This window comes from Rhamphochromis longiceps, linkage group LG3 (genome assembly GCF_057381845.1).
Source record: "Rhamphochromis longiceps isolate RC_006_pf linkage group LG3, R_longiceps_female_GT1.1, whole genome shotgun sequence".
Classification (NCBI taxonomy): domain Eukaryota; kingdom Metazoa; phylum Chordata; class Actinopteri; order Cichliformes; family Cichlidae; genus Rhamphochromis; species Rhamphochromis longiceps.
The window spans coordinates 63175932-63202342 of record NC_140559.1 but is presented as its reverse complement, the minus strand read 5'-3'; the positions used below and the strand labels follow the sequence as shown (position 1 = coordinate 63202342).

At 43.4% G+C, this 26411-nt stretch overlaps 1 protein-coding gene across 1 annotated transcript in view; it reads left to right on the top strand.

The window, feature by feature from the left end:
• Positions 1-26411, top strand: part of LOC146675685 (protein NLRC3-like) — a 388198-nt gene that overhangs the window by 348801 nt on the left and 12986 nt on the right. Inside the window, exons 9-10 of the mRNA XM_085400614.1 lie at positions 4348-4524; positions 10518-10694. Of these exons, the coding sequence (XP_085256740.1) occupies positions 4348-4524; positions 10518-10694 (354 nt within the window). The remainder of the gene's footprint in view (positions 1-4347; positions 4525-10517; positions 10695-26411) is intronic.

The following is a 26411-nucleotide window of genomic DNA, read 5'->3' as shown; positions in this document are numbered from 1 at the left end:
CAGATAAAGTGTAAACTCAGATGAATTATACCATCAAATGTTAAAGGAAAATATCAGGATGAGTGTCTGTGAGCTGAGAAGGACGTGAAGCGAGCAGTTTATCCCAGAGCTGAAGCTGCTCTGTGTGCAGAGATGAGCTCAGATTCCTGCTGTGATTGATCAACAGTCACAGAAATGTAGACTTGTAGTTATTACTGCAGTATGGTCACAGCAGATACTGATAAACATGTATTATGAGGATGGATGATCAAGTTTCTCACTCTCTCCTTTAAATCTCAGTTTTTTCTTCTTCACAGTTTATCTGTTAATTTATTAATGAATAACACTGAAAGAGTTTCTGTTATATTTCCCCTTGAACATCAGCTTATTAGGGCGGCATTAGGAAATAGCCCCCCTCCAAAGAATGAATCAATGAATGATGATAATAATAAAATGATTCAAAAGCAGAGCTCAGAGTGGTAGAATGGTCAAACATGGATCCACGGGTGGTTCAACTGCATTTGGTGACGTGACTAAAGCAAATCTTTCAAATAATCCCACCATCAACGGGATGTTGTCTCCTTTACTACGGTTACTTTACTTGGTCACCGTGTGAATTTCTTTGAAATGAACCAAATTCTTTTATTTGTCGGTTGTTGCATATTTAACCTCTACAGTGAGGAAAGGAGGAGATGAGGCCTCAACAATGTTGGGTTGTAGCTGTGCTTCAGGTTAGAGTGAGTGTCCATGGAATAAATGTAAGTCAGTGAACTGGAAACATGACTGTGTTCAAACTTTGTTTTCCTTTTTATAATGAGTCTAATCAAAGGTGGACAGAAGTATCTCCACTGTGACTTTTCTGTGTCACCATCAGAGCTTCTGCACAGTGTGGAGAAAGATCCAGAAGCAGAGCTGGACTGCAGACAGCCAGTCAGAGCAGCTGTGTACAAAGTAAGACTGAACATCTGTCTGCTGATGGACTCATTTCTGAAAACTGGACTTCTTGTGTTGTTCAGACATTGAAGAGTTTTCTTTCTCTTTAGTCTCATTGTTTTTCTTTCTTTCAGCAGATGTTGGTCTGCAGGAGGTTTTAGATGAACATAAGATCAGTCTGAGGAGGAGATGTGAACGTGTGACTGAAGGAAGTGATGAAACAGGAAGTAGAACCCTCCTCAACAGGATCTACACTGAGCTCTACATCACAGAGGGACAGAGTGAAGAGGTTCATACCCAACATGAGGTGAGGCAGCTGGAGACAGCTTCCAAGATGGACGCCCTCCATGACGCTCCAATCAGGTGCCAGGACATCTTTAAAGCCTTACCTGACCAACAGAGACCCATCAGAGTGGTTCTGACCAACGGCGTGGCTGGTGTTGGAAAAACCTTCTCAGTGCAGAAGTTCACTCTGGACTGGGCAGAGGGCTTGGAGAACCAACATGTCAGTGTGGTGGTTCTGCTTTCATTCAGGGAGCTGAACCTGATCAGAGATGAGCAGTACAGTCTTCTGGAGCTGCTCCATGTTTTCCATCCAACATTACAGAAGGTCACAGCAGAGAAGCTGGCTGTCTCTCAGCTTTTGTTCATCTTTGACGGCCTGGATGAAAGCAGACTTTCATTGGATTTCACCAACAGGAAGCTGCTGTCTGATGTCACACAGAAGTCATCAGTCAGCCAGCTGCTGACAAACCTCATCCAGGGGAATCTGCTTCCCTCGGCTCTCGTCTGGATAACTTCCCGACCTGCAGCAGCCAATCAGATCCCTCCTACATGTGTTGACAGGCTAACAGAAGTCCGAGGCTTCACTGACGCCCAGAAGGAGGAGTACTTCAGGAGGAGATTCAGTGATGAAGAGCTGTCCAGCAGAATCATCTCCCACATGAAGACATCCAGGAGCCTCCACATCATGTGTAGTATCCCAGTCTTCTGCTGGATCACTGCTACAGTTCTGGAGCACATGTTGACTACAGAGCAGAGAGGAGAGCTGCCCAAGACCCTGACTGACATGTACTCACACTTCCTGCTGGTTCAGACAAAGAGGAAGAAGAACAAGTACCATGAGGGACATGAGACGAGTCCACAGGAGCTGACGGAGGCTGACAGGGAAGTTCTTCTGAAGCTGGGGAGGCTGGCGTTTGAACATCTGGAGAAAGGAAACATCATGTTCTACCAAGAAGACCTGGAGCAGTGTGGTCTGGATGTGACAGAGGCCTCGGTGTACTCAGGAGTTTGTACAGAGATCTTCAAAAGAGAGTGTGTGATCTTCCAGAAACCAGTCTACTGCTTTGTTCATCTGAGCATTCAGGAGTTTCTGGCTGCTGTCTACATGTTCCACTGTCACACCAACAGGAAGACAGAGGTGCTGAAGAACTTTTTGGGAAAAAAATACAACGAGTCCTCTCTGGATGATTTCCTGAACAGAGCCATGTATAAATCCCTCCAGAGTAAAAATGGCCACCTGGACCTGTTTGTTCGCTTCCTTCATGGCCTCTGTCTGGAGTCCAACCAGAGACTCTTAGTAGGTCTGCTGGGTCAGACAGAGATCAGTCCAGGAACCATCCAGAGAGTCATCAACAACCTGAAGGAGATGAACAGTTATGGAATCTCTCCTAACAGAAGCATCAACATCTTCCACTGTCTGATGGAGATGAACGACCTCTCAGTACATCAGGAGATCCAAGAGTTCCTGAAGTCAGAGAACAGATCAGAGAAGAAACTCTCTGAGATCGAGTGCTCAGCTCTGGCCTTCATGCTGCAGATGTCAGAGGAGGTTCTGGATCAGTTTGACCTGCAGAAGTACAACACATCAGAGCGGGGACGACAGAGACTGATTCCAGCTGTGAGGAACTGCAGAAAGGCTGGGTGAGTCCAGATGTGATCATTAACATCATTGATCAGTGTAGGTTAGTAGTTTAATGTTGAAAATAAAATCAGATTGTAACCACAAAGTGTTTGTGTCCGTACGCTGCAACCTTCCACACCATTCCTTTATTGTACAGACTCAGCAGCAGCTCCATGGATCCCAAATCCAAGAGTGGAGAACAGATTTGAAGTGTGTCACATCCATGCAGTCACAGCTGTTTCCACCATATTTCCACTGATATTAATCCTGTTCAATGACACGTTTCATATCAGTGAATATGTTCTTTAGGACGTCCACTGACATGTTTAAGTGTCCTGCTGGAAATCATCAAATCATCCATGAAATCCATGAAAAATCCTTTTAGTGTTTCTAACTTCAGCCTCTGTCCTCTCTCTCTCTCCATCCTCCTCACTGCTTCTTTCACTGATAATCACACAAACATCGTATTCAGCTACAAAATAACACAATAATATCATCTGATGATCATTATTATAAGAGCAGGATCCATATTTGATATCAGAGTAACACACTGCTTGGTTATGTGCAGTCATCATCAGTGACTGTGGGTCAAACAGAAGCTCTCTGATTGGTTGCTGACCTTGGTCACCTGTCCACTCTCACCTGTTTGTGTTTGCTCTCTCTTTGCTGTCTCCATCCTCTCTCTCCTTTCTCTCCCTCTCTGTCTTTGTACGTCACTCAGGTCCAATGGAAACAGTGACATTTACAAACCAATCAAAGACAAACTGATCCATGTCAGGTTATAACAATATTCAAAGTGAATACAGGCTGCTGCTGGACACAGACAGGTAACATCATTGTGACTTGCTGTCACCTGGATCTGGACTCATAAACACTGAAGCCCTGAACAGGAATACAAATCATTTTCTGCCAACTAGCGACACACCAGCAGATAATGGCTCAGAAAGCTAAAATGAGCCAATCATTTCTGTGTTTAGTTCCCCTGAAATCAGATCTGATATCAGCAGCTCTGAGTTCATTCATCATTATTGTCCAGTGATGAGATTTCTGCTCCGTTTGGTAACAGTCAGCAGGTTTTTCCTGCGTGTGGACGTGAACAGTCGTACCTGACAGCAGGTAGCAAACAGAGATCATCTTTCCAGCTGGAACTCTTCACTGAGCTGAACTCATTCAAAATGTTCTGGAGTCAAAACAGGAAACAGTCCAAATGTGTGTCTTCACTCTGACTCTGGATCAGATCTCAGTGACAGACTGTGGACATTATGGAAGCCTAAATGTGACACCATCTTCCTCCTTCATCTGCAGATTAAAGCCAAACAAAGATTCTCATTAAAAGTCTGCAGGTCTGAGAGAGACTCAATCGTTGTGTCATGTCAAACACAGTAAGAGGAGCTGAAGCACAGATGTGAAGAGCAGATTCATCAGATTATGACCTCACTCTGTTTTGTCTTCATATACATTCAGTCTGTGTTTATAATGCAGATTTTCTGCTTTTATAATAACACATTTTATATTTTCTATCATCACAGACTGACTCAGTGTCGACTCTCAGAATCTCACTGTGAAGTTGTGGCCTCAGCTCTGAAGTCCAACCCCTCCCATCTGACAGAGCTGGACCTGAGTAACAACCTCAACCTGCAGGATTCAGGTGTGAAGCTTCTGTGTGCTGGACTGGAGAGTCCAAACTGTCGACTGGAGACTCTGAGGTGAGTTCACTGACTGCGGCTGTTGTTGTTTTTCTATATTTCATGTCTTTGATGTTTGAAACTTTCTTTAGTTCCTAAATGTTCAGGATGTGTCTGAAGACAAATGTGAAGAAGTTTGAGTGCTTTCAGAAATGTTGTCTTTCCAAACGACTGAACAACAGTTTTTGACTTGAGCAGGGTTCATTTAAAGGCTGACAGAAGTGGAGTGGTGACGGGGAGATGTTTGACAGGACAGTGTTTCAGCCTCCACAGGTTCATGTTGTGCTCCATCAGTCAGTGAAGATGAAGTCAGTGCTGATGAGGCTGTAGAGTGTGTGAGGGATGTGAATGAGGATGATGAAGATCTGATGATAGCAGATAAAAACAGGCTGCAGAGACTTTGAGCCATACAGGGCACACAGTGTGTGTACAGAACAGCTGAAATCATTATGGAGGCCTCACTGGAATATGGAAGCATCACAGTACAGCTTCAGTGAAGCATTAAAGTCTCTGATATGAGATGAGAAATGAAGCAGCCAGAGCTTTTTCATGAGTGGAAATCCACTGTGACTGTGAGCTGCTGCTACAGCCTCCAGATTAGCCAGCAGCTCATCCTGCTCAACATTTCCTCACCAACTTTAATGGAAGTGTGATGTTTTCAGCTGGAGTGTTGGTCAGGGTGGCCTCCCTCTCCTCTTCTTCTCCTCTTCCTCTTTCATTTGTAAAGCCACTTCTGCTGCTTTCATTCATTTGGAAGTCCTGTAGCTGAGTTTGGGAGAGACTAACAGCCTCGGCAGCAGAGGGGAGAAAGGCTGTGACACCACCACTTTACTCTGTTCTACCTGTCACATCATTTTATCAGGAAACAAATATGCTCATGTTTTTACTATGTTTGTCTTGAAGATGTAAGAAGATCACATGGTGCTTTTTATTATTGTGTTGGTTTGTTTCCTGTCTCTTGGATGGAGCCCAGCTGTGCGTGGCCCCTGGGCCTGTGGTCAGAGTGTGTGCTGGATAATCCGGCCCAGGATGAGGCCAAACTGACATGGGATGAAATGTCTGTCACATAATTGAGCTTAGTGTAGTTTCATTTCTGCACAATTTAAAAACAACCAAAACTTTGTTCTGTCTTTTCTATGTTATACTGTAGACTTTCTTTGATACTGTGTCCAAAAGGAGCAGCTTTTACTTTGAAGGGGAGGCGTCTCTGTTTCCTCTTCAGGTTGGATGATGGAAGCAAATTAGTAGCTGTGTCCCAAAACGTCGGCTGCATCCTCCAGAGGCTGCATTTGAAGGCCGATTACGTCACAGCCAGGCGATGAAGGCTGTCCGTATTTGTCGACTCCTTCAAATGTGCCCGACAAATGCGTCCTTCATTTCCCCGAATTTGAAGGATTCGTCGGGTGTGTCCTTCGTGGCCCACCATATCCCAGAATTCATAGCGCGGCCCAGCCAAATTTCAGCTGCCAACAATGGCGGCAGCTACTAAGTTTTCAAATTACTCTTATTAATCTTTCTGGGTCACAAAATAAACTTTTAACATATTTTCAGGCGAGAAAGTAGCTGTGTAAACTTCAAATATCTGCTTGGTTTATCAAGACATCGCATATTTGCAAAAGTGTGCCGACGTTTTCGGAGACGTCTGTTACCCACCCGCTCGCTAGCAAGCCGGGGGGTTCAATGGTCACTCCAGCCGGCGAGAGCAGCGGACGCCCGGCTTCATCGTTTTCAGACCCCGCTCTTTCGCTACTCAGGTGAAACACGATATATAAGTCACTCGGATAACTTAAAAATGTAATTGTTTGCCTTTTTTCTGTGTTTTATTTGTTCCGGAGTAAATCGGTTTGGCTGAGATCAAAGTTCCTCCGGGATTTTCACACAGCTGAATAAACGTTAAACAGGAAACTGATTAAACAGAAGTGTGAGACGGTCGAGAATTTACGCCAGTGTCCTGTTATATTTTAGATAGCAAGGAGCAGACGGCCGAGTTTATTAAACTCCACCGACACAGCGGTGACGCAAATCTGAAGGCTAGACCGTCCCATTTCACAGCCTCGCACTTCCAGCCTTTTCGGTCTTTGAAGGACCCGGCCCACGTAGACCGCGAATACCGGGTCCTCCGAAGGATGCAGCCGACGTTTTGGGACAAAGCTAGTGTGTGATGTTCTTTCAGTGTTGCACTTTGTAGACGCTCCCTGAGCACTGGTCTCACAGCCAGCTGCACATAGAGACCAGTGTTGTTAGTCCAGGTCAGAAGATGACTTGTTGGAATGAAAATGAGCTTGTAGTTTGTCTGCTTTAATAATGTGACTGGAAAAAGGTGTTGGACTTCAAATATGTCCATTTCTTTCACACTTCACCTTTAAAAGTGAAGCCTTGTGATTCCTGGAAGGAAAAACATGACTTTTTCAAGTCTTTGTCCTGTTTTTATGATAAATGTACGACTTTAATGTGAAACATTCAGAGTTTTTTCTCTTGTTGTGTTTGTTTGAAGCTGCTTCCTGTTGGCTTCAGCTGTTTGGAGTTTCCATTTTCTAAACTTCTACATTCTGAACCTTCTTCAGCTCTGAACAGATGATGAAACACTGAATGATTTCAAGCTCACACTTTGTCTAATAAACTTACATCTTTCATTCTTTATACAGATTGAGGGACTGTGGTTTGTCAGAGATCAGCTGTGATTATCTGGCAGCAGCACTGAAGTCCAACCCCTCCCATCTGAGAGAGCTGGACCTGAGTGACAACTACAAGCTGCAGGATTCAGGAGTGAAGCATCTGTGTGGTTTCCTGGAGAGTCCAGGATGTGGACTTGAAACTCTGAGGTCAGTCAGCATGTTTTAGTTGTGCTGAGATGAATATGATGTGAAAGTTGTGCTGACACTAAACTGCAGACATCAGGCTGATATTATACTGATCCACACTGAGGATCTTCATGGTAAAGTCTGTTTTCTTCTTCTCTGGTTTCGTCCATTGACTGCAGCAGAACAATGTTCACATTTCAAACAGTGAGACTCAACGTATGGCCCGCGGCCCACATGCGGCCTGCCCACCTTTCCTGATTCAGAGAGAGGGGACCCTGATTAACTGTGTAGTGTTCTTCCTCACAGTTCTAAGTATCAGACACAACAATGAATAATCCACAGCTGACTGTCTTTAGCAGGTCAAAGGTCACGGCACACAGCAGGCAGTGGGAAATATTATAATTCTGATCATTTATCAGCACATATCCATATGTATAAAAACAAAGCTGACACTGTGAGACTTGATCAGAGGTGTGATCATCACAGCAGAGGCCTTTGTGTCAAAGTCACTGAGGATCAAACAGAAACACATGAAGCCGATTTTCCTGTTCTGGCTTTTTATAGCAGATAACCTTCAAAATATTCTGCAGTCCATCAAAAACTGAAGCAAACCATGAATCAACATGTGAACATGAGCTGATGCTGCTGAAGTGAAGCAAAGTTACAGAGGTTTGATTACAGACACAGCTGAGAGTTTGTAATCTGTCATCATTTTAAAAGGTTTACATTTCTTCAGTATATCCACATTTGCAGCTGGTACCTCAACCTCCACTTGTCCAACACAACTGCTGTCCACTGCCTCCATGACATTGTGATTTTGCTGTTGGTCTTCTGTCAGATCTTCATCAATCACTTCTGCACGGGGCACACCTTCAGACTCTGCAGCTGCATAACGAAAGCCTGTAAGATAAAATTAGACATAAGGTAAATGTACACCAATATTCCAATGACAGGTGTGTGATTCATCTGGAAGTTATGTGCGGATTAGTGTACAGTGATAGCAATTTAGTATGTTTTTAGAGGGGGGGGGGTTGTTTACCTCCGATGGGTGCTCTTTTTCGCTTCCGTTGCGTACGCCTTGAGTGCCGGTCCGAGTCTGATACAGGTATGTCGTCATGCCCCATGTGCAGTGTTGGTGCCCAGTCTGGATTTGTTACATCCATTTCATATGCTGGTTTGCCTGCAATAATGCCAAATCATAAGCTACTCAGTCGACATGATGTGGTTCTGCAGCATCACACATTAGCATGTTTTATCTCATTATCTATGACCTCAGCACGTTGAAAATAACACTAAAAGCCTTTCAAGAGTGATATGAATTAATTTAGAACTCACCGGAAAGAAAATGCCGTGAGCAAACCAACAAAAAGCTGGGGATTGCAGAGAACTCGATATCCGCTCGTCTCACCGCTGCAATCCAAGCCTGACGTCTTTGTTTAGTAATATCGGATACATGGGATCCCTCACGTTGCCTCCAGGATGGAAAACGATGAAAAGAGAGCCCGTTATCCAGCTTCTTGCCTTCACGATCGTGTGATCTAACGTTGCAACCGACAACACAACACGTACGATCCATAGCTGAAATGGTATCCTTTGGCTGGCCTACTGTCATGGCGGAAGGGGGCATGGCCCATCTCCCGTGACATCACGCTCCAAAGCCCTATAGGTGGGAAAATGTACCATGTCGACCAATCAAAAATGATATGGAAACATGACATTTGGTTGTTTAGCAAAAGGGGGAAGTTTTAGGAGTGACCGGCAAGAGAGAGCGAGTGAGCGAAAGAGAGAGAGAGTTTTGATACGTGAGAGATTTGTGACGTTTACCGTGTTTGGTCTCAAGTTAGTTTGTTGTCTTGTGTATTTAGTGTGTAGCTGTTGTGTTGTTTTGTGTGTCAGTTCTACTAGTGATCGTCACAGTTGCTGCCTTAAAGCCAACAAAGGCAGATTGCAGTGTAAACGCTGAGTGACACACCTGCTGTCAGACCTGCAGGTTTATCCCTGTGCTGTTCTCATATGTGTTAGAGTGACACAAACTATTGTTTGACACCTGATTGTTCTGTAAATAGTTTGAAATGATTATATGAAAAACGTCTGAGCCTTGGCTGCATTTTTTGGTAAATAGTACCATATAACTTTGTTGTTTGCAAAACGTGTGCGTATTTTTAAAAATGTACAATCTCTATTTGCATTTCAAGTTATGAAGATGATTCGTTAAACATGTGTGTGGTTTTTACAGTCAAAATATCACTTTCTACTTGTATTTTAAATTTTGTCTGAATTTAGATAAATTGTGCTGATACAGTTGGTCAAAATGAGAAAATAACAGATTGGCAAGATAAACTGTTTTTAAAGGTAAAATATAGAGGCCACATCAAAAGTAGTCAAGAAGGGTTAAAGGCTAAAAGCAAAGTTGTCACCAAGTACTGTTTATATTTGTGTGTATTGCTGCAGCTTTTTTGAGTATTAATTTGGTGCCTTTGTGTGAAATAATGGTATTGTGAGTGATCCATATAGTCACAAAGAATAGCCACTTGTTTCTGTGCTACCAAAGTTCCCCGGCTTTCATTCAAAATGTGTTTATCGTCAGCACCTGCACATTAAACTACTTAAACATTATAAATGTCTTCAAGCTCACACTGAGGCCTGTGGGGTACTATCAGCCACTGAGACAGTACACACATTTATATGTGTTTGTATATGAATATTTCATACTTTAAGACTGCCTGTTTATTTTAGGGAGATGAACAAAATACATTGGAATTGTACAAAATAATATCATGGATGATAAATTAAATAGATTTTAAGTAGATGCTTGTGCATTCTTAAAGTCTTATATGTTGAACTGAACTATGTGATCTGTTCAAAGCCTTAATCTTAATTTGAAGTGAAATGTGCATTTTGAGTTTATACACTATGTATATAAGGCGACCGTTTCCTTTTGCAGTATTTTTGTGTGGTGTACTTTTCTATGTCTTAACAAAAGGGGAACAAAGGTGTTTAAGTTCACCTAGGATGATGTGTTTTAATTTTCACATGGTCTTGCTTGAATTTGACCCTGACAAAGGCGTATGAACTCTGTCAGCTGTTTGGAGTTTCCATTTTCTAAACTTCTACATTCTGAACCTTCTTCAGCTCTGAACAGATGATGAAACACTGAATGATTTCAAGCTCACACTTTGTCTAATAAACTTACATCTTTCATTCTTTATACAGATTGTGGGACTGTGGTTTGTCAGAGATCAGCTGTGATTATCTGGCAGCAGCACTGAAGTCCAACCCCTCCCATCTGAGACAGCTGGAGCTGAGCTCCAACAACAAGCTGCAGGATTCAGGAGTGAAGCATCTGTGTGGTTTCCTGGAGAGTCCAGGATGTGGACTTGAAACTCTGAGGTCAGTCAGCATGTTTTAGTTGTGCTGAGATGAATATGATGTGAAAGTTGTGCTGACACTAAACTGCAGACATCAGGCTGATATTATACTGATCCACACTGAGGATCTTCATGGTAAAGTCTGTTTTCTTCTTCTCTGGTTTAGTCCATTGACTGCAGCAGAACAATGTTCACATTTCAAACCTTCAAAGAAGAAGAAAAATCCTCCACTGGATAATTCACTGTGAAACTCTCCAACTCTTCATTCCACCTTAAAGTCTGTCTGACACTGAAATCCAAAGCAAAATGTGCGTTTGCTTTACAGACAGCAGTCCAACACAAACATACACACATCATCCAAAACACAGTCCAACATCCAAATCTCCTCCACTGCCAGCATGAATGATGGGAAAGAGAAGGAGGAACACTCTGACATTCAGGGTTAGAATGAGTTTCATGAAGCAGACTGTGAAGATCAAAGCTGCATTAGAAAGCTTACATGAATGAATGAGTGGACAGAAGTGGACAGAGATCATCTGAAGCACTTCAAAGGCTTTAAATCAGCACATTTCTCTTTATTCTTTATCAACTCTGTTAGTTTCTCTCAGTTTTCTGTGGAATGAAGCTAACAGCAGGCTAATAAGATGCTGACCAATAGGTTTCTATTAAAGGTTGTAATTTGTATATGAAAAAGTGCTTTGGCTCAGCAGGGATCAGCTTACAGGTAGAATACAGCTGCTGGATGGGATTAGCATGTCATAGCTATCTACCAAACTGCTAACTGGGGGATTTCAGGCCATCTATGGATCATTTTTGCTAACTGTTTATTCAGCTTAGGCTCACAGGGCTGCAGCCTGTGCCCTAGCTGTCATAGGGCAAGAGGCGTGGTCCACCTGCACAGGTGAGCAGTCCATCACAGGGCCAACAGAGAGAGACAGAGAAGCACTCTCTCACATCCACACCTACAGCCAATTTAGAAGCACCAATGAACCTAAGCAGCATTTCATTGGACTGTGGGAGAACATCCAACCTCCACAGAAAGGCCAACAAGCTTCAACCTACAACCTTCTTGCTTTAAGGCACTAGTGCGAACCACTTTTCCCCATTTCAGCCCAAATCCTGCATCTTCCTGTTTCTGACTCCAGGCCAGCTCCACTAACACTTTCTCATCAGACACTGCCACCTAGTGGAGGAAGTCTTAGTTCCATTTGAAGCTTCAGATTACAGTTAGTTCCTTTACAAAGAGGTGGAGGTGGTGGGGCCACAGCACCATCATCACTGAGTGCCATAGGACACTTAACCTTTGTTTCCATATGCTGGGAACTTCCTGTTGTTCCAAGGAGGACTGGAAAATGTGTGAAAATCTCCCAGTCAGTTCCTCACAGCACACTTCAATCATTTCCCTCCCACAGCATCAGGACCAGGGCTTTTTCTCTCTTTGGTCCCACTAAGAGATTTCCACACAAACACCTCATCAGTGGGACTCTCAGAGCTACCAGCCCTTTGCTACAATCACAAAGCTCTTCATTGAAATCAATGATATCAAAGCTGGAATCCAATGAGTCCAAGTCTTCTGCTGATTCAGCATCACATTCATCTTTGCTCCTTGTTCTGCATCCCCACCATGGACTTCATTCCTTTCCAAGCCAGCCTTGAGTGTCCTTTATTCAGCTCATCCTCTGCTTTACTTTTACACCTGATTTTAGCTGCTTTATCTCTCTTTCAACAAGTTTCTGTGCCTCAATCTTTTTCTTCTCTCCCTCATAACAAGACAGCTTCTTCTGCCTGAGAACATGTTGGAGTGATTTACTAATCCAGGGCTGCTTATTGGGAAAATACTTCCTGTTTCCAAAGTAATCCCCATTTTTCCCAGAAAGAAATGTAAGTAGAAATCGATGATCTCAGTGAGAACATGAGCCTTTAAAAAGTCCCAGTGGGTGCAGTCAAAGCAGTCCCTCAGTCCCAGTATAGAGTCTTTGGTCCAGACTGGAACAACTGTGTGCCCAGTTTGAGCTCTCTTCAGTGCTGTGACCTGACAGACCCAGAGGGGCCATCACATCACATTTAGAAGCTCCCCTAATGGAGCCACAACACATGTCCAACACTTAGTCTGTCTTGTTGGACCAACTGGAAGAAATGATTCAAGGACTTAGTCACAGAACAGAGATTCAAATCTCCAAAATCCAACTGGCTGCATCAGGACATATAGTCTGAAACTCTGCACAGTTTCCTGTTTGAAGCTGCTTCCTGTTGGCTTCAGCTGTTTGGAGTTTCCATTTTCTAAACTTCTACATTCTGAACCTTCTTCAGCTCTGAACAGATGATGAAACACTGAATGATTTCAAGCTCACACTTTGTCTAATAAACTTACATCTTTCATTCTTTATACAGATTGATGAGCTGTGGTTTGTCAAAGATCAGCTGTGATTATCTGGCAGCAGCGCTGAAGTCCAACCCCTCCCATCTGAGACAGCTGCACCTGTACGGAAACAACCTGAAGGATCCAGATGTGAAGCAGCTGTCTGATCTTCAGCAGAGTCCAGACTACAGACTGGAGACTCTGGGGTCAGTAGAGTGATGGAGTGAGTGGGTGGTGCTGTCAGCAGTATTGTACTAAACACAGTCAGTATGAAACAAAGATCCAGTGTTTCCTGTAAAGCTGCAGCTTCTCAGTGAAGCTGTGAGAGGAGAATGGTGACAGGCTTCAGGATTGGACACAAACACTTCCTGTTTCTGACCTTTATGGTCACCATGGTAACGGCTGACACGCTCTGATCAAACACTGTCAACAGCCAATCAGCTCTCTGAACAAAGCAGCACGCAGACCAATGACTGCATTCATTTCCAAGTTTAAAGCAGTGAAGAACACAGTCTGTAGGTGAGGAAGAATTTAGTGAGAGCAGATGTTTGGATGGAATTCCTCCAGTTAACAGCTGGAACCGTCCATCTGGATTGTTGGGCTTGTTGTTGGGGTTCCTACAGAGCTCAGAGTGGACACACCAAGGTTCTTCTAATGAATGAAAGTCCAAACTCAAACTAGGAGGGAAAAACATTTTCATCAACTTCAATAAAAATCCAAAGATTAGAAAAAGTGAAGCAACAATGAGTCCTAGTACAGTCCCAGCACTGAAGTCCCTGCTGCTCTTTATACTGGATGTGCTGCATCACTGACTGACAGCTGATGAAGAGTCTTTGGAAACACTCGTTTATCTCCTCTGCTCTTCCTTCTTCTCTCTGCAGGTGGAGGCGATGATGGTAAACAGGACGGTGTGTGTGCTGAGAGAGGAGGAGCTGTGTCCTGATGATCCAGAGAGGTTGAAGCAGCAGCAGCTTGTGTGTAGAGACGCTCTGACTGGGCCATGTTACTGGGAGGTGGAGAGGAGAGCTTCATCCAGCAGTGACTGACAGAGGAATGAGAAGAAGTGCAGATGACTGTCAGTGCTGCAGAGTGAACTGCTCTGAGAACAGCTCCACTGTCAGACACAATGTAGAGTCCAGCATCATCCCTGTGTGTCCCTCTGGATCTGACAGAGGATCATCAGTGTATCTGGACTGCTCTGCTGCTGCTCTGTCCTTCTACAGTCTCTGCACAGTCTCTGTCTGACTCTGGCTTCAGACCCTCCTGGATCAAACTCACCTGGAAAGACTTTCAAACATCACTCAATAGATTTGAATACAGAATATATTTGATATATACTGTAGATGTACTGTAGAGTTGCAGTTTGTCACTTGTAAATACAGTCTGTGAGCAGCTGTGAGCTGAAAGATCTTTCTAGAAACACGAAATGTTTTCACTCTTCTGTTGCTTTTTCATATATTTCCACAACATTAATATTGATCCCACCTGTCTCACCTGTTTCATGCTTTTATACATAATAACAGGACACGTGTGATCTGAGCGCTGCTGTGGTTGCTGTGCTGCACGTCTTCATTTAGATAACAGAGACATCTAGTGGTTCAGAGGGAGAACTGCAGGAGGTGGAGCTGTGTTTTAGCATGGAAAACTTTTTATCTTTTAGGCGCAGATACAAATATGACAAGTATCAGTGTGAGATACAAAAGGTCACATCAGTCAGCAGAGGGAACAGTGATCACACAGCAATGTAAGAATAGAAACATAACAGTGAATCTGGACATGTATACAGATGGAAGCAAACAAACAGGATGTAACACTACATTAAAGCCACAAATGTGAAGAAAACAAACACAAAGGAAAATATATTTGATCTCAGGAATCCAAATCAGATGCTTTAGAGCAGGGGTCGGCAACCCTGGGCACGCGTGTCACAGCTGCCACGTGAAGGGTTAACTGATGGCACGACCATAGCTGGACTGGCCATCGGGCATACTGATGGTGATTTTTCGTTTTTAATGGGCCGATGATGTTTTTTTATTTTTTTGTAACGGTATAAACAATGAAAGATGGTGGATTGGCTGGATGCTGGTCGATGTGTAAAAATAAGTCAGTTGTTTGGTGGTGGCTATGGCGGAGCTTCCACAGAGGCAGCAGGTGGATGAGGGAAAGGGGAGGCAGGAGGAGCAGAGACCCGAGGCGGCTGCCGGTCCGAGTGTCAGGTGAACTGAACTTCTGGTAAGAAGTTATGACCTGCAGTCTGTCTGGGTCAGATATAAACCAAGTTTAGGTGGAGTTTATTTTCCTTGTGCTGACTTTTTACAGTCAGTTATAATAACTCCCACTCAGAGGAGACCAGAGATCACATTAACATGTGTGTCTCTGTATTAACAAACATGACATATTAGCCCAGTTTATTTTTCTTATCATTGTTGTGAGGAGACCATAAATAGCATTTGTATTTTCTGTTGTACAGTTCATTTGCTGTTATGGATAAAAAGTCTTTTTTTGTTTCAAAATAGCTGATAAATATTCGCTGATAGCTGCAAACATCTGCGCACAAATATAATCCTATGAAGTGGTTCTATATAGTGTGTAATTTATTGCTAATGCAATCATATGGCACATTGACTTCTGAGGAAATGTTAGATGCACTCATCATCAGAAAGGTGTCCGACCTAAACCAGGAGGTTTAGAGCATCATAGAGTTTTTGTGGTTTGTTTTCTTTAAGTCATTTCACAGATTTTCTCTATAATTTCAATTCCTTGAATAAAACAACAAATTTAGGGGATGATTTTGTAATCCAACTTTATGTATGAAAGATTTGACTAAACATAAAACAATCTTCCAACTCAGTCGTCATTCTTATCTTGTGAAATCAAACCAAACGTTCTGTTGTCTCTAAATCAGGGATTGATGAAATCTTTGGTTGCATCCATTTATGAACATGTTCTCATTCATATTAAATCGTAGTCTAAGTCCTTCTTTAGAGGGATAAATGTCATTCATTGTCTTCAAATGTGTTTCTGTTGTTTTGGGGGGAAGTTTGAAGTCCATTGTTCAAAGTCTGTTAATGAAACTTTATGAAGTTTATGTAGGATGTTTTTCCTATTTTGTATTTGTTTGAATTATGATGTATTTCTGACTCTTTCTGCCATGATGCCAGGTCTCTCTTGAAAACAACATTTTTAATCTCAATTAAATTTTCACCTGGAGAAATAAAGATGATAATAATAATTTTGTCTTCAGGGAATCATTTCTCTGTAAAACAGCTTCTTCTGAAACTCTTGTTACATTTCTTGTTTATTGTTTGCTGGTTGTAGAAAAATGTCATCGTCTCTGTGTGAACTTAAACTCTACATGTGGTGTCAGGTATAAACGAGCTCTAGAGTCTAATAACGATGCTTTTATTATTGTCTGGTATCCAACCTAACCCTGGGCCTCTGGCTGAATGTGAAACACCAGCAGATGTTAAAAACTGTCTGGGTTACACGTGCATCACGTCGTGTGCTTCCTGACATGGATATGATTGGAATCTGGGCCTGTTCAAGCGGTGCTGGTATCGTTGTTGTTTCTGAGACTTTCCAAATCTTTACTGGATAAAAACGTAGCAACTGATGGATTTAACATTTAGCTCTCAGACTGTCCCAGAAAAGGCGGAGGTCTGGAAGTTTATGTGAAGCTCTGTCTTGCTGCTCAAGTCTTGTTCTCTCCATCTGCACCTCAGCCATTTGAAATCTTGGCCTTAACTATTGATCTGTTTGGAAATCAGACTGTTGTTGGCTGCTATCAGCCTCCACCTGCTTCCCCCAGCACATCACCGTCTCTGGTTCAACTTTTATCTGAGCTGCATTTTAATGACGTCTTTCAGATGGATGATTTTCATTGGGACTGGCTTTCTTCTGTGTCTGATGATTTTAAGGCACGCTGCTTGTTTTTAAAACTGACTCAAATTATGTAAAGCCTCACACGCCTTGATCCTAAACACCCAGATAAATCTGCTCTTATTGACCTTTTTTAACTAATATGCTGCGTAAGTTTTCCACATCTGCAGTTTTTGCCAACGACCTGAGTGATCACTGCGTAGTTGGTGCTGTGAGAAACACTAAAATCTCACGCTCCGAGCCCGCATCAGTTTGAACTGGGGTCGTATTAAACAGGCTGACAATGTCAGTTTGGGAACATTTACAGGAGAGTTGTGTCTACTTTGTGGACAGACACGCCCCTTTTTGCCAGGTCAGGGTGAAAGGTCGGGACAGGCCTGGTTTGGTTCAGTACCGGCCGATCTCCTACATGAGAGAAACCAGGCCTGGGCAGGAAGTCTGGCTCTGATGCTGATTGGCTACGTTTTCATTAGCTGTGTAATCGGATTACTGCCTCCATCATCAAGATGTAACTATTTTTTACTTTAACGACTGACAGTCCAAACGACCGTAGGAGGTTTTGGCAAACTATAAAGTGTCTCTGCCAGCTGTGACTCCTCAGAGCTTCCTCCTCACTTAAATATCGACTCCACTCCTGTGTCAGACAAAACTGAAATGTTGCTTTAACAAACACTTTGTTGCTTCTTGCTCTTTGTTCAGTACAGTATCTGATGGTAAACCTCTTGCACACAACTCTGCTCGTAGTTCCTGCTTACTGATACCTTTTCCTTCACACCTGTCACAGTAGAAGAGGTTTGTAAGGCTTTGAATAGCCCCAACACCAGAAACTCGTCCTCACAATCGTTCTCCTTCCTTCTTGCACTTGGCTGCAAATATCATAGCTGAGCCAGTGTCTTATATTTTTAATCTTTCTCTACAACAGAAGAACACCACTATACTCTGTGTTCTCTGGTTAACTGGTCCTCATTGGTCTTACACAGGATGGTCCATTAGTATCATTTTATCTATCAATCTGTTTCTGGGTTACTGCCTCCTATTCATCAGAGTACATGTTAGGCAAACAGTTTAGTCACAGCCTGCAGTCTCAGGACATCATTACATCCACTGTTCCATCAGTTCATGCAGAGCTTGGGAAGAAGGCGTTCTCCTTTTCTGCTCCGTCTTCATGGAAAACATAACCGAAGGATTTAAGGCTCTCCGTTGATTTCACTTGCAGACTTCAAAAGACGTACACATGTTTTTGTGAAACCATCTCTGGGAACTTGTTCTCGTTTTTAATGTGACTGAGTACATTACACAAACTTTTCTCTTATTGTTGTAATTTTAATATGTGTGTCTGGAACAGGTCTCTCTTGTAAATGAGACATTGAGTCTCAATGAGCCGACCTGTATAAATAAAGCTTCAATTACAAAGTCCTTTGTATAAAAGCTCCTTCAGCTGCCAGTGGGACGTGCTGTGGCACTATCGGTTGCAGAGCCTTTATATTGTTAGTTAGAAACTACAAATATAATGGCTCACTGTATTTCAGAATCAGAGAAACTTTATTAATCCAGGAGGGAAACTGAGTTGTCATAGCAGCAAATATACAAGAAACAACAAGCACTCATATAAAGTGAGTGTAGAAACAGAGTTATGATAAATAAATATTCAGATAAATAATATCAATATATAATATAAATAATCTATAATCCAGTTTTGAGTTCCCTCCCCAGACGCCTTAACGCCCACTCACATCCTGGGCCATCTGACCTCAGGAAATCACATGATAGGGTGGGGCCAGGTTTCACAATGAGCTCACCCGAAACCCTGGCTGATTAGGACCCCCACCCGCTTTCACACCTTGGCTCATGTGATTACGTAGAGGATCATCAGGGGGTCCTTTGTCCCTCTTTGGGGGGAAACTCCCACTGGGTTTAAATCTGGGACTCCCCACCAACTGACCCTTAGAACTGAAGAAGCTTCTCAGATGAGAGGTGAAACGTCTTCAAGCAACTCAAAGAAGTCCAGACGCTTTTCTTTGCAAGCTCCTTAGTCTACAATGACCTGGATGACTGAGAAGCGTCACAGACAACTCAGTCCCATATTTTAGGTTATTCTGAATAAATCGTTCATGCCCTCTCTTTGGAAAGAAGCTGTTGTGGTTCCTGGTCCTAAATCTAGTCGTCCAAAAGTTCTAAACGACTTCAGGCCTGCTGCCCTCACTTCAGTCTTTGAACAAATCATCAGAAATGTGATTATGGAAGACACTGAACTTCAGCTTGATTCAATGCAGATTGCACATAAGCCCAATAGAGGAGTGGAGGACGTGCTTTTGATTCTACTTCACCTGATTGTCAAACATGTAGAGAGTAAAGGACTTCAGTTCATCGATTTCTCTGCTTCTTTCAATAACACAGCCCCAGATTTGAATCAAAAGACTTTTAGAACAGTTTGAAATCCGGACAAACCTGATCAAGTGCAGTCATATAAATATCTTGATGACAAATGCTATTATTTTTCTGTAAAGCAAATTGACCTAAAAGTAAAGTAACCTTGATATGTCAGGATGTAGATGCCCCACCCAAAAACGTCACCCAGCCCTGAAACATCGGTACTGTTCAAGGCAGCATTGCTGTCCACACGTCCATCAGAGTGTTTCTTTGGACTTCATGGTGTTGCTGCTCCCAGTATTCTCTGAGACAACCTCTGAGGCCGTCACAAAGCAGCTGTATTTGTACTGACATTACATTACACACAGGTGCACTCTATTTAGTCATTAGCACTCATCAGGCAATGTCTATGGGCAACTGACTGCACTCAGACCAAAGGGGGCTGAATAATAATGCACATAACAATTCTCTTCACTCTGCTGACAAGAGATTCAACCCCCACTATGAGCACCTTCTAAAGAGCACCATTGAAAGTATCCTCACCAACTGCATCACTGTGTGGTATGACTCCTGCACTGGGTCCTGCAGGAAAAATATGACAACGGGTAGTGAGAGCAGTGGAGAGGATTGCAGGGTCCTCTCTTGCCTCCCTCCCCAGGAGATCTACTGTGCCTGCCTCATTCGAAAGGTCCTCTTCATTACAGGTGACTCCACTCATCTCTTCAACAGCGTCTTCAGTTTGCTGCCATCAGGAAGGATACTGAAGAGACCTTTTGACCTTTACATTTTCGTTAATATCTTTAAAACAGAAGCAGCAGAAACGAGAATTTTAGCAGCACAAACCAGCACAAGCGTAGCACAGTTGATTGACACCAGTTTTGTTTGATTTAATTAATGTGGGGGGGCTGGTTGACCTCTGGGGACCTCTAGAAATTTTCTTGAATATCTTTAAAATGATAGCAGCACAAACAAAAATTTTTACAGCACAAACGTAGCATAAACGTTTGATACCACTTTTGTTGGATTTGAAGAAGGTGGGGGGTCGCGGGAAAAACCAGCAAAAGAACTCGAGCAGCCGGGCTATGTAAAAGGTGTAGGGGGGCATGTTTGCGGTCACGTCCAGCGGGTGTGTGGGCTGTTTGAGTCATCTGTTACCAGGCAAACTCCAATGCAGCAGGCTGCTGAACACACACAGGCCTCCTGCATCCTCCTCTTCAGCTCTGCTTGCCCGATATCGTGACCTAAGCAGGGTCGGGCCTGGTCAGTACTTGGATGGGAGACCGCCTGGGAAAACCAGGTGCTGTAAGCTTTTGCACTTCCACACACAAACTGCAGAGGGCACTTCTGCTCCTGCTTGTGTTTAGAGGCATGAGAAGTTAACATTTATGGGTGATAAAATCCTTTTTCTATATTTTTAACATGAGAATATCAGTTTTCCATCTTGTGTTCCAGAGTAATCGGACAAAAGACAAACGTAGAACAAGGAAAAAAGAGGCCAAGTGTCTCACCTATAAAACAAAATGACTGTTTTCTGAATAGTCTCACACAGATAAACATTTGCAGGGAATACCTTTTCCTTCAAAACAAACGTCACAGACTGTGTTTTTCTTTACTGATTGTATTTGAGTAGAAACTCAGATTAAAATGGCATCAGTGCTCATAAAATGATTTAACTGTAAAAGTAGGTGTAGTGGATCACTTTGCATAGATCTAGATAAAAGTGCTGTAAGCAAAGACTACAGTGGTCATTGAGCAGCTGTTCCTATAATGTGAATCTGGGATAAAGGCACAGATTATTTGTTTGCCTTTGTTTCCTGGTTCTTTCTTTCTTATCCAAATGGAAAAAGAGAGCATAAAAGTACTGTTTACAAGCAGCTTATCTATCTCATTGTGCCCACTATCATAAAATCTTGGTTGACTGAGCACTGAGCCATCTACCACTCGAAATTGAACCTGTGTGGGACAACAACAAAGTCCAGTATACTAAGTTTCAGTAATGTGCAGTTTTTTCTGTGGAAGATGTAAATCTAAATAGATGTCCTATTGTATGCATAATATACCACTGAACTTTATAAAACAACTTCTAAAAGCAAATTTCGATTTATTTTAGATTTTCTCAAATCCAAACAGTGCTAAAAGCATGCACACAGTCAAATATTTTTCATACGAGGTGCTGAAGGTTCTGCAATGTTCTGTCAGTGCGCCCCAGGGCAGCTGTGGCTACAATGTAGCTGCCATCACCAGTGTGTGAATGTGTGAATGATGTATCTGTGGCTTTTTGTCACACTTGGAAACCACGGTGTTGTGCAGCTATTTGCCTTGTTGCAGGGTTTTTAAAAAACTGCAGTTTTGATTTTAGTGAAAGACACCGTCTCATGACTCATTGAGTGCCGCGACTGACGAGCCAATCCGTGGCCTGCAGTCTGACGATGTCACATTTCCTGACTGCTTGGAACCCCGACTAAGTCGTCCTGTAGCCCACATCATAATGTTTCCATCTCTCTGCTTGACTGCGGGGATGCTATTTTTTGCATCACACTCCTATTTCAAAAGGTCAGTTAAAGCCACATAATTGGAATTTGGTTTCATCTCCCCACAGCACTTTCTCCAAAGTCTTCCCTGAATCATTTAGATGTTCACTGGCACTTGAGATGGGCCTATACATGTTTCTCCTTGAACAGGTAGCTACCCTATGTTAGCCTAGCTTTCTATCACTGATGCTCTGTGTGTATTGTTATGGTTCAAAATATGGGGATGGAGACAAGAGACAAGAGAAAAAAACCACAATAACAACACTGGTCCGGCCGGGTTAAGTCAAACGATGATTTTAATGATCACACGCGTGGGAGATGGACAATTTTATCCCACAACTTAGACATTCACATTACTCACACCCTCATTGCACATACATATAGGATCTTGGGGGTGGGCACGATACACGGAGTCCAAGTTACCATCAGGGTGTACACCTCACCCCTGGCATCGTTGCCCACCTCTCAATTTTAAATACACGTAGACATTGAGGGCTAGCAGGAGGGACTATGCGCTTACCTGCTGCTCTCTGGCAGGTAGCTCCATGCCCTCCTGGGTTTTAATTACACCTTAGAACACACATGCATCAACACTACAATGAGCGGGTGGAGGGAGGTTTGGAGTCTTCTCTCACCCCCATCCTCTGCGGCCTGCTGGAGCGGGGGGGCTAGGAGGAGTTGGCCGTCTGGCTGCGGTCTGGGGTGTGGGGCCTCCCTGCTGCTGCGGAGTCGGGGCGGTCTGCCTCTCCCCACCGCAGGGAAAAGGGTAACACTACCTGGGTCTGGGTGCAGTTCCCCCCTCCAGGGGCAAGGGTACCTAGACCCAGTTCGTAGAGTACGCTTGGGGACTGTGATCGTGTATACAGCGTCTCTTTACGTCTGTCTCCACGTCGGTTGAGTGTGGAGTAAGTGCATATGAGAGCATGAGGGTGGGAATGGATGTTTGTGTCTGTGTGTGCCTGTATGTCTGTGTCTATATGTCAGGTTGGGTATCAGACGCCACCTCTCTGGGGACATCTCAGGCCCTCCAAGGTTTGGAGGCCTATCTCCCCCCACCACCACTTCCCCTGCCGGTGGCGGACTCCCTCAGGTGTCGGTGCGTTGGTGGTTCTTTGTGTCTGGGGGTGGGCGTCCGGGTACACACCGGCTCACTCCTTGGCGGCCGCTTGTCGGGGCCTGGAGCCTGGGGCACTTCGGAGGTGGGGTGCCCCCGGCCTCTCGGCCTGGGGCTTGGTCACTCAGGCACAGCTGGCTGCTGGCGGAGCTCACGGGCGCGTCACTCCAACTCCCCCTGGCTTCTGCTCTGCGGCTGCTGAATGAGCCCTCATCTGGGACTCTCCTCAGCTCTTACTGGGACAGTGGCGCGGCTGCCCCTCTGTGGGTCTTCCTTGGTGTCTTGTGTTCTGGGGGCCTCTGGATGTCTCGAGTTTTGATCTCCTTCATACCTGCTTCATGCCCTGGAGGACGGGGCTGTGCCCCCCCCCACACACACACACACACTCCCTAGCAGATCGTTACATGGAGAAACCTTTGGAATACAAGCATGCTGATCCACGCAGGTATGCACACAGGTGTACACACGGGTATTCACAGACAGCTTTCTTGGCTGCTGCCTCAAAGCACATTGTGCGCTGTCTATCTTGCGTGCTGCACAATATCGTTTATTATTTAGTAACTATTGATATCTACTGCTAGCTAGTTTATTGTGATGGTGCTTTTTTTTTCTTATTATGTTGCTCTTTGTTGTTTGCTTTCTCTTCTGTTTTTTTTTTCTCCATACAGGTGACCCAGGAGTTTTTGTTTTTTTTCTCTCTTCCCCCCCTTCTCACCGTCTCTTCTCCCCTTTGGTTTTCTTTCTCTCCCTCTCTTTCTTTCATTCTTTCTCCCTGTCCTATCCCACAGTCATGTCTGTCCCGTTTGCAACTGAAAATAAAATAAATTCATAATTATAATAAAGGTCAATCAAATGGACCAATATGGCAAGGCCATGATGACCCACTTGGTAAAATAAATCCTCTTGGCATCTTTCTTGGCCTTAAGACAACAATTCTGATGGCTAAAGATCCAAACGGGACACAAAAGAAAAAAGAATCTTTTATTCTGGATAAAACAGGGAGCCAATAAATGTTCTGTTTCTAGTCCCTGTCAGGACTCTCGCTGCAGCATGTTGCTCAGAGCAGTCTGGAATTGATTTTTGACTAAATAATTAAAACTAATAATAATATATTACTATATTATATTACTAACAAATCCAGGACACCCCTGTTGATCCAGCAGCTCTTAATGAAGTTTGTAATAAGAATCGTGGTGAGTTCATTAGAAATATTTCACTTTTCTTTTTTAAATCAGTCATTACTGGAATCATCTGAAGTGCAAAAACAGTGGGATTATATATGAGAAGGACGGACTCAAAGACTGTCGTGTATCACATATATATTACATCGATGTCCAAAATCAATGCATCATTAATGAAACTGAAACAAAATACTGAATTTCATGTGGAAGACCAAACCTCAGCATTCAGGAAAGTCTTATACAGGAGCAAAGATAATGGACGTTACCCGGAGTTTTCCACTGTGAAACCAGGAATAACAGCTTAAAAATGTTGTTGGATTTCTGTGATCTAAATCATTGTCAGCCTGGCAGGCAAATAGCGTGGACACCAAAGTTTGTGAACGTGAAAACCTGAGAACAAAGACATGTAGGATTTTAAATCGGTACTGTTAAGGTTCAAAATACTGGGGATGGAGACAAGAGAAAAATCACAATAACAACACTGGTCCGGTCGGGTTAAGTCAAACGATGATGATCACACGCGTGGGAGATGGACACTGATGCAGACAGCCTCAGATCTCAAAATGGTGGAGCATTGCTCAAACTCTTATAGCCTCTGGTGCCTCCACCTTATCATAAAAGCCTAAACATTCACATGCTTTTCTCTCACACGGCGCCTAAGCTACGACCTTGGCTCCCCGTTTATCTGCTCCTGCTGAGTTGGGGCAGAAAACTCCAGCATGCTCTGTTCTCTTCTAATCAGACAAATAAGGCGATGACTTTCTGCAGCAGTATTATGCATCATAAAACAATATCATTCATCCACAATAAATCAGCAGTCTAATGTAATGCAAATCAGTTTAACTAATGCAATAGTTATCAGCTTCTTCTAATTCAGGAGAATAATGCAAACTAAAACTACATAATAATTCACAATCTTTAGTTAGCAGGTATGAAGGAGATCAAAACTCGAGACATCCAGAGGCCCCCAGAACACAAGGGGTATAACATGGCATAAAATAATATTATAATCTAACAGTATGCTGCTGCCTCTCTCTCATGTTACTTAAAAAATTAACCCCACAGCTTCAATAACCGTATCTAAAAATCTCTCAGTGAAAGTTACGGTTGTAGGTTTGGAAACATTTTGGGGTAGCCAGTGTTAAATAGAGACAGGGCCACATTCTTTATCTAGTCATTGTAATGAAAGAAGCACATTAAAAACTATATGAGAGTTTGCTTTTAACAAGCATGTAATGACTCTACTTAGTTTAGGTAGTCTTAGGGAGTCAAACTGAAAGTAGCATTTTGTGGATGTTTTCCCTGCTGCCCGATCCCATCAGTCTCTTAAAGCATCATTTCTTATGCGCCCTGGTGTGAAAGTGGTTTCATGGCGCTACAGGTTACCTGAGCACATCAGGTATATTACGGTTGAAAACCAGTGCCCGGCCTTCCAGTGGGTGTTCGACCCCTCGTGCACAGCTCAGGAGTCTAAACGACCCAGCAGTTATGGACATGTGTGTTTTTGGTGTGCTGTCCCTCGTTCTCCCTGCTTGCAGGTATATCTGTGTGTGTGTGGATGCCGGAGTTTCTGAGAGCACCTGTTTACAGGCACCTTCAGGCCTGGTGGGTGTGGCCCTGCCAGGTGGTTGGCCACACTTGAAGACCATCACACAGCTGATCAAGCCTTGTCAGAGGAGCTACTTAAGAATGCGGTGGCGCTCTCTCTGACGCTGGATCATTGCGTGACTTCACGTTAGTCTCTCGGCCAGTCAGTACGGATAGTCTGCCGCATTGTATGTGTCTTACGGCTGCCTGTTTGTTATCTCCCCAGGAGAAGCGTGGAGACGAGAGGGCAGCGAGCACGGGGTGCTCAGACACTGAGGAGCGGAGACAAGGAACACTAGCACTGGGAAGAGGACATTTCACGGGAGTCGGGAACGCACTGCGGATTTATTGTTATTTTCCATTCACTGTAAATAAACGCACTGCTTGCATTCAGAGCTCCGTGCCTGGCTCCTCCTTCCTCACATCCCCACGGTTGACGCTGGCCAACCGTGACAAATAGCTTTTCTTAGATTCATTATTAGTTCAACATTGACAAATAGTAGTTGACTAATATCAGGAGCCAAAAAGAAAACAAAAAACAAACTAAATAAATATTTCAGACGCTGAAAATAAATTATTACGGTTGTTTAAATTTGCTGTCAGCAAGTTAGGTCTAATGCATGTAGTCAATCTAATGAATCAATATTACATGTAAAAAGTACAGAACTGAAAATGAAACTAAAATATAACGGTAAATGAACTGGTTCTTGTATAAAAC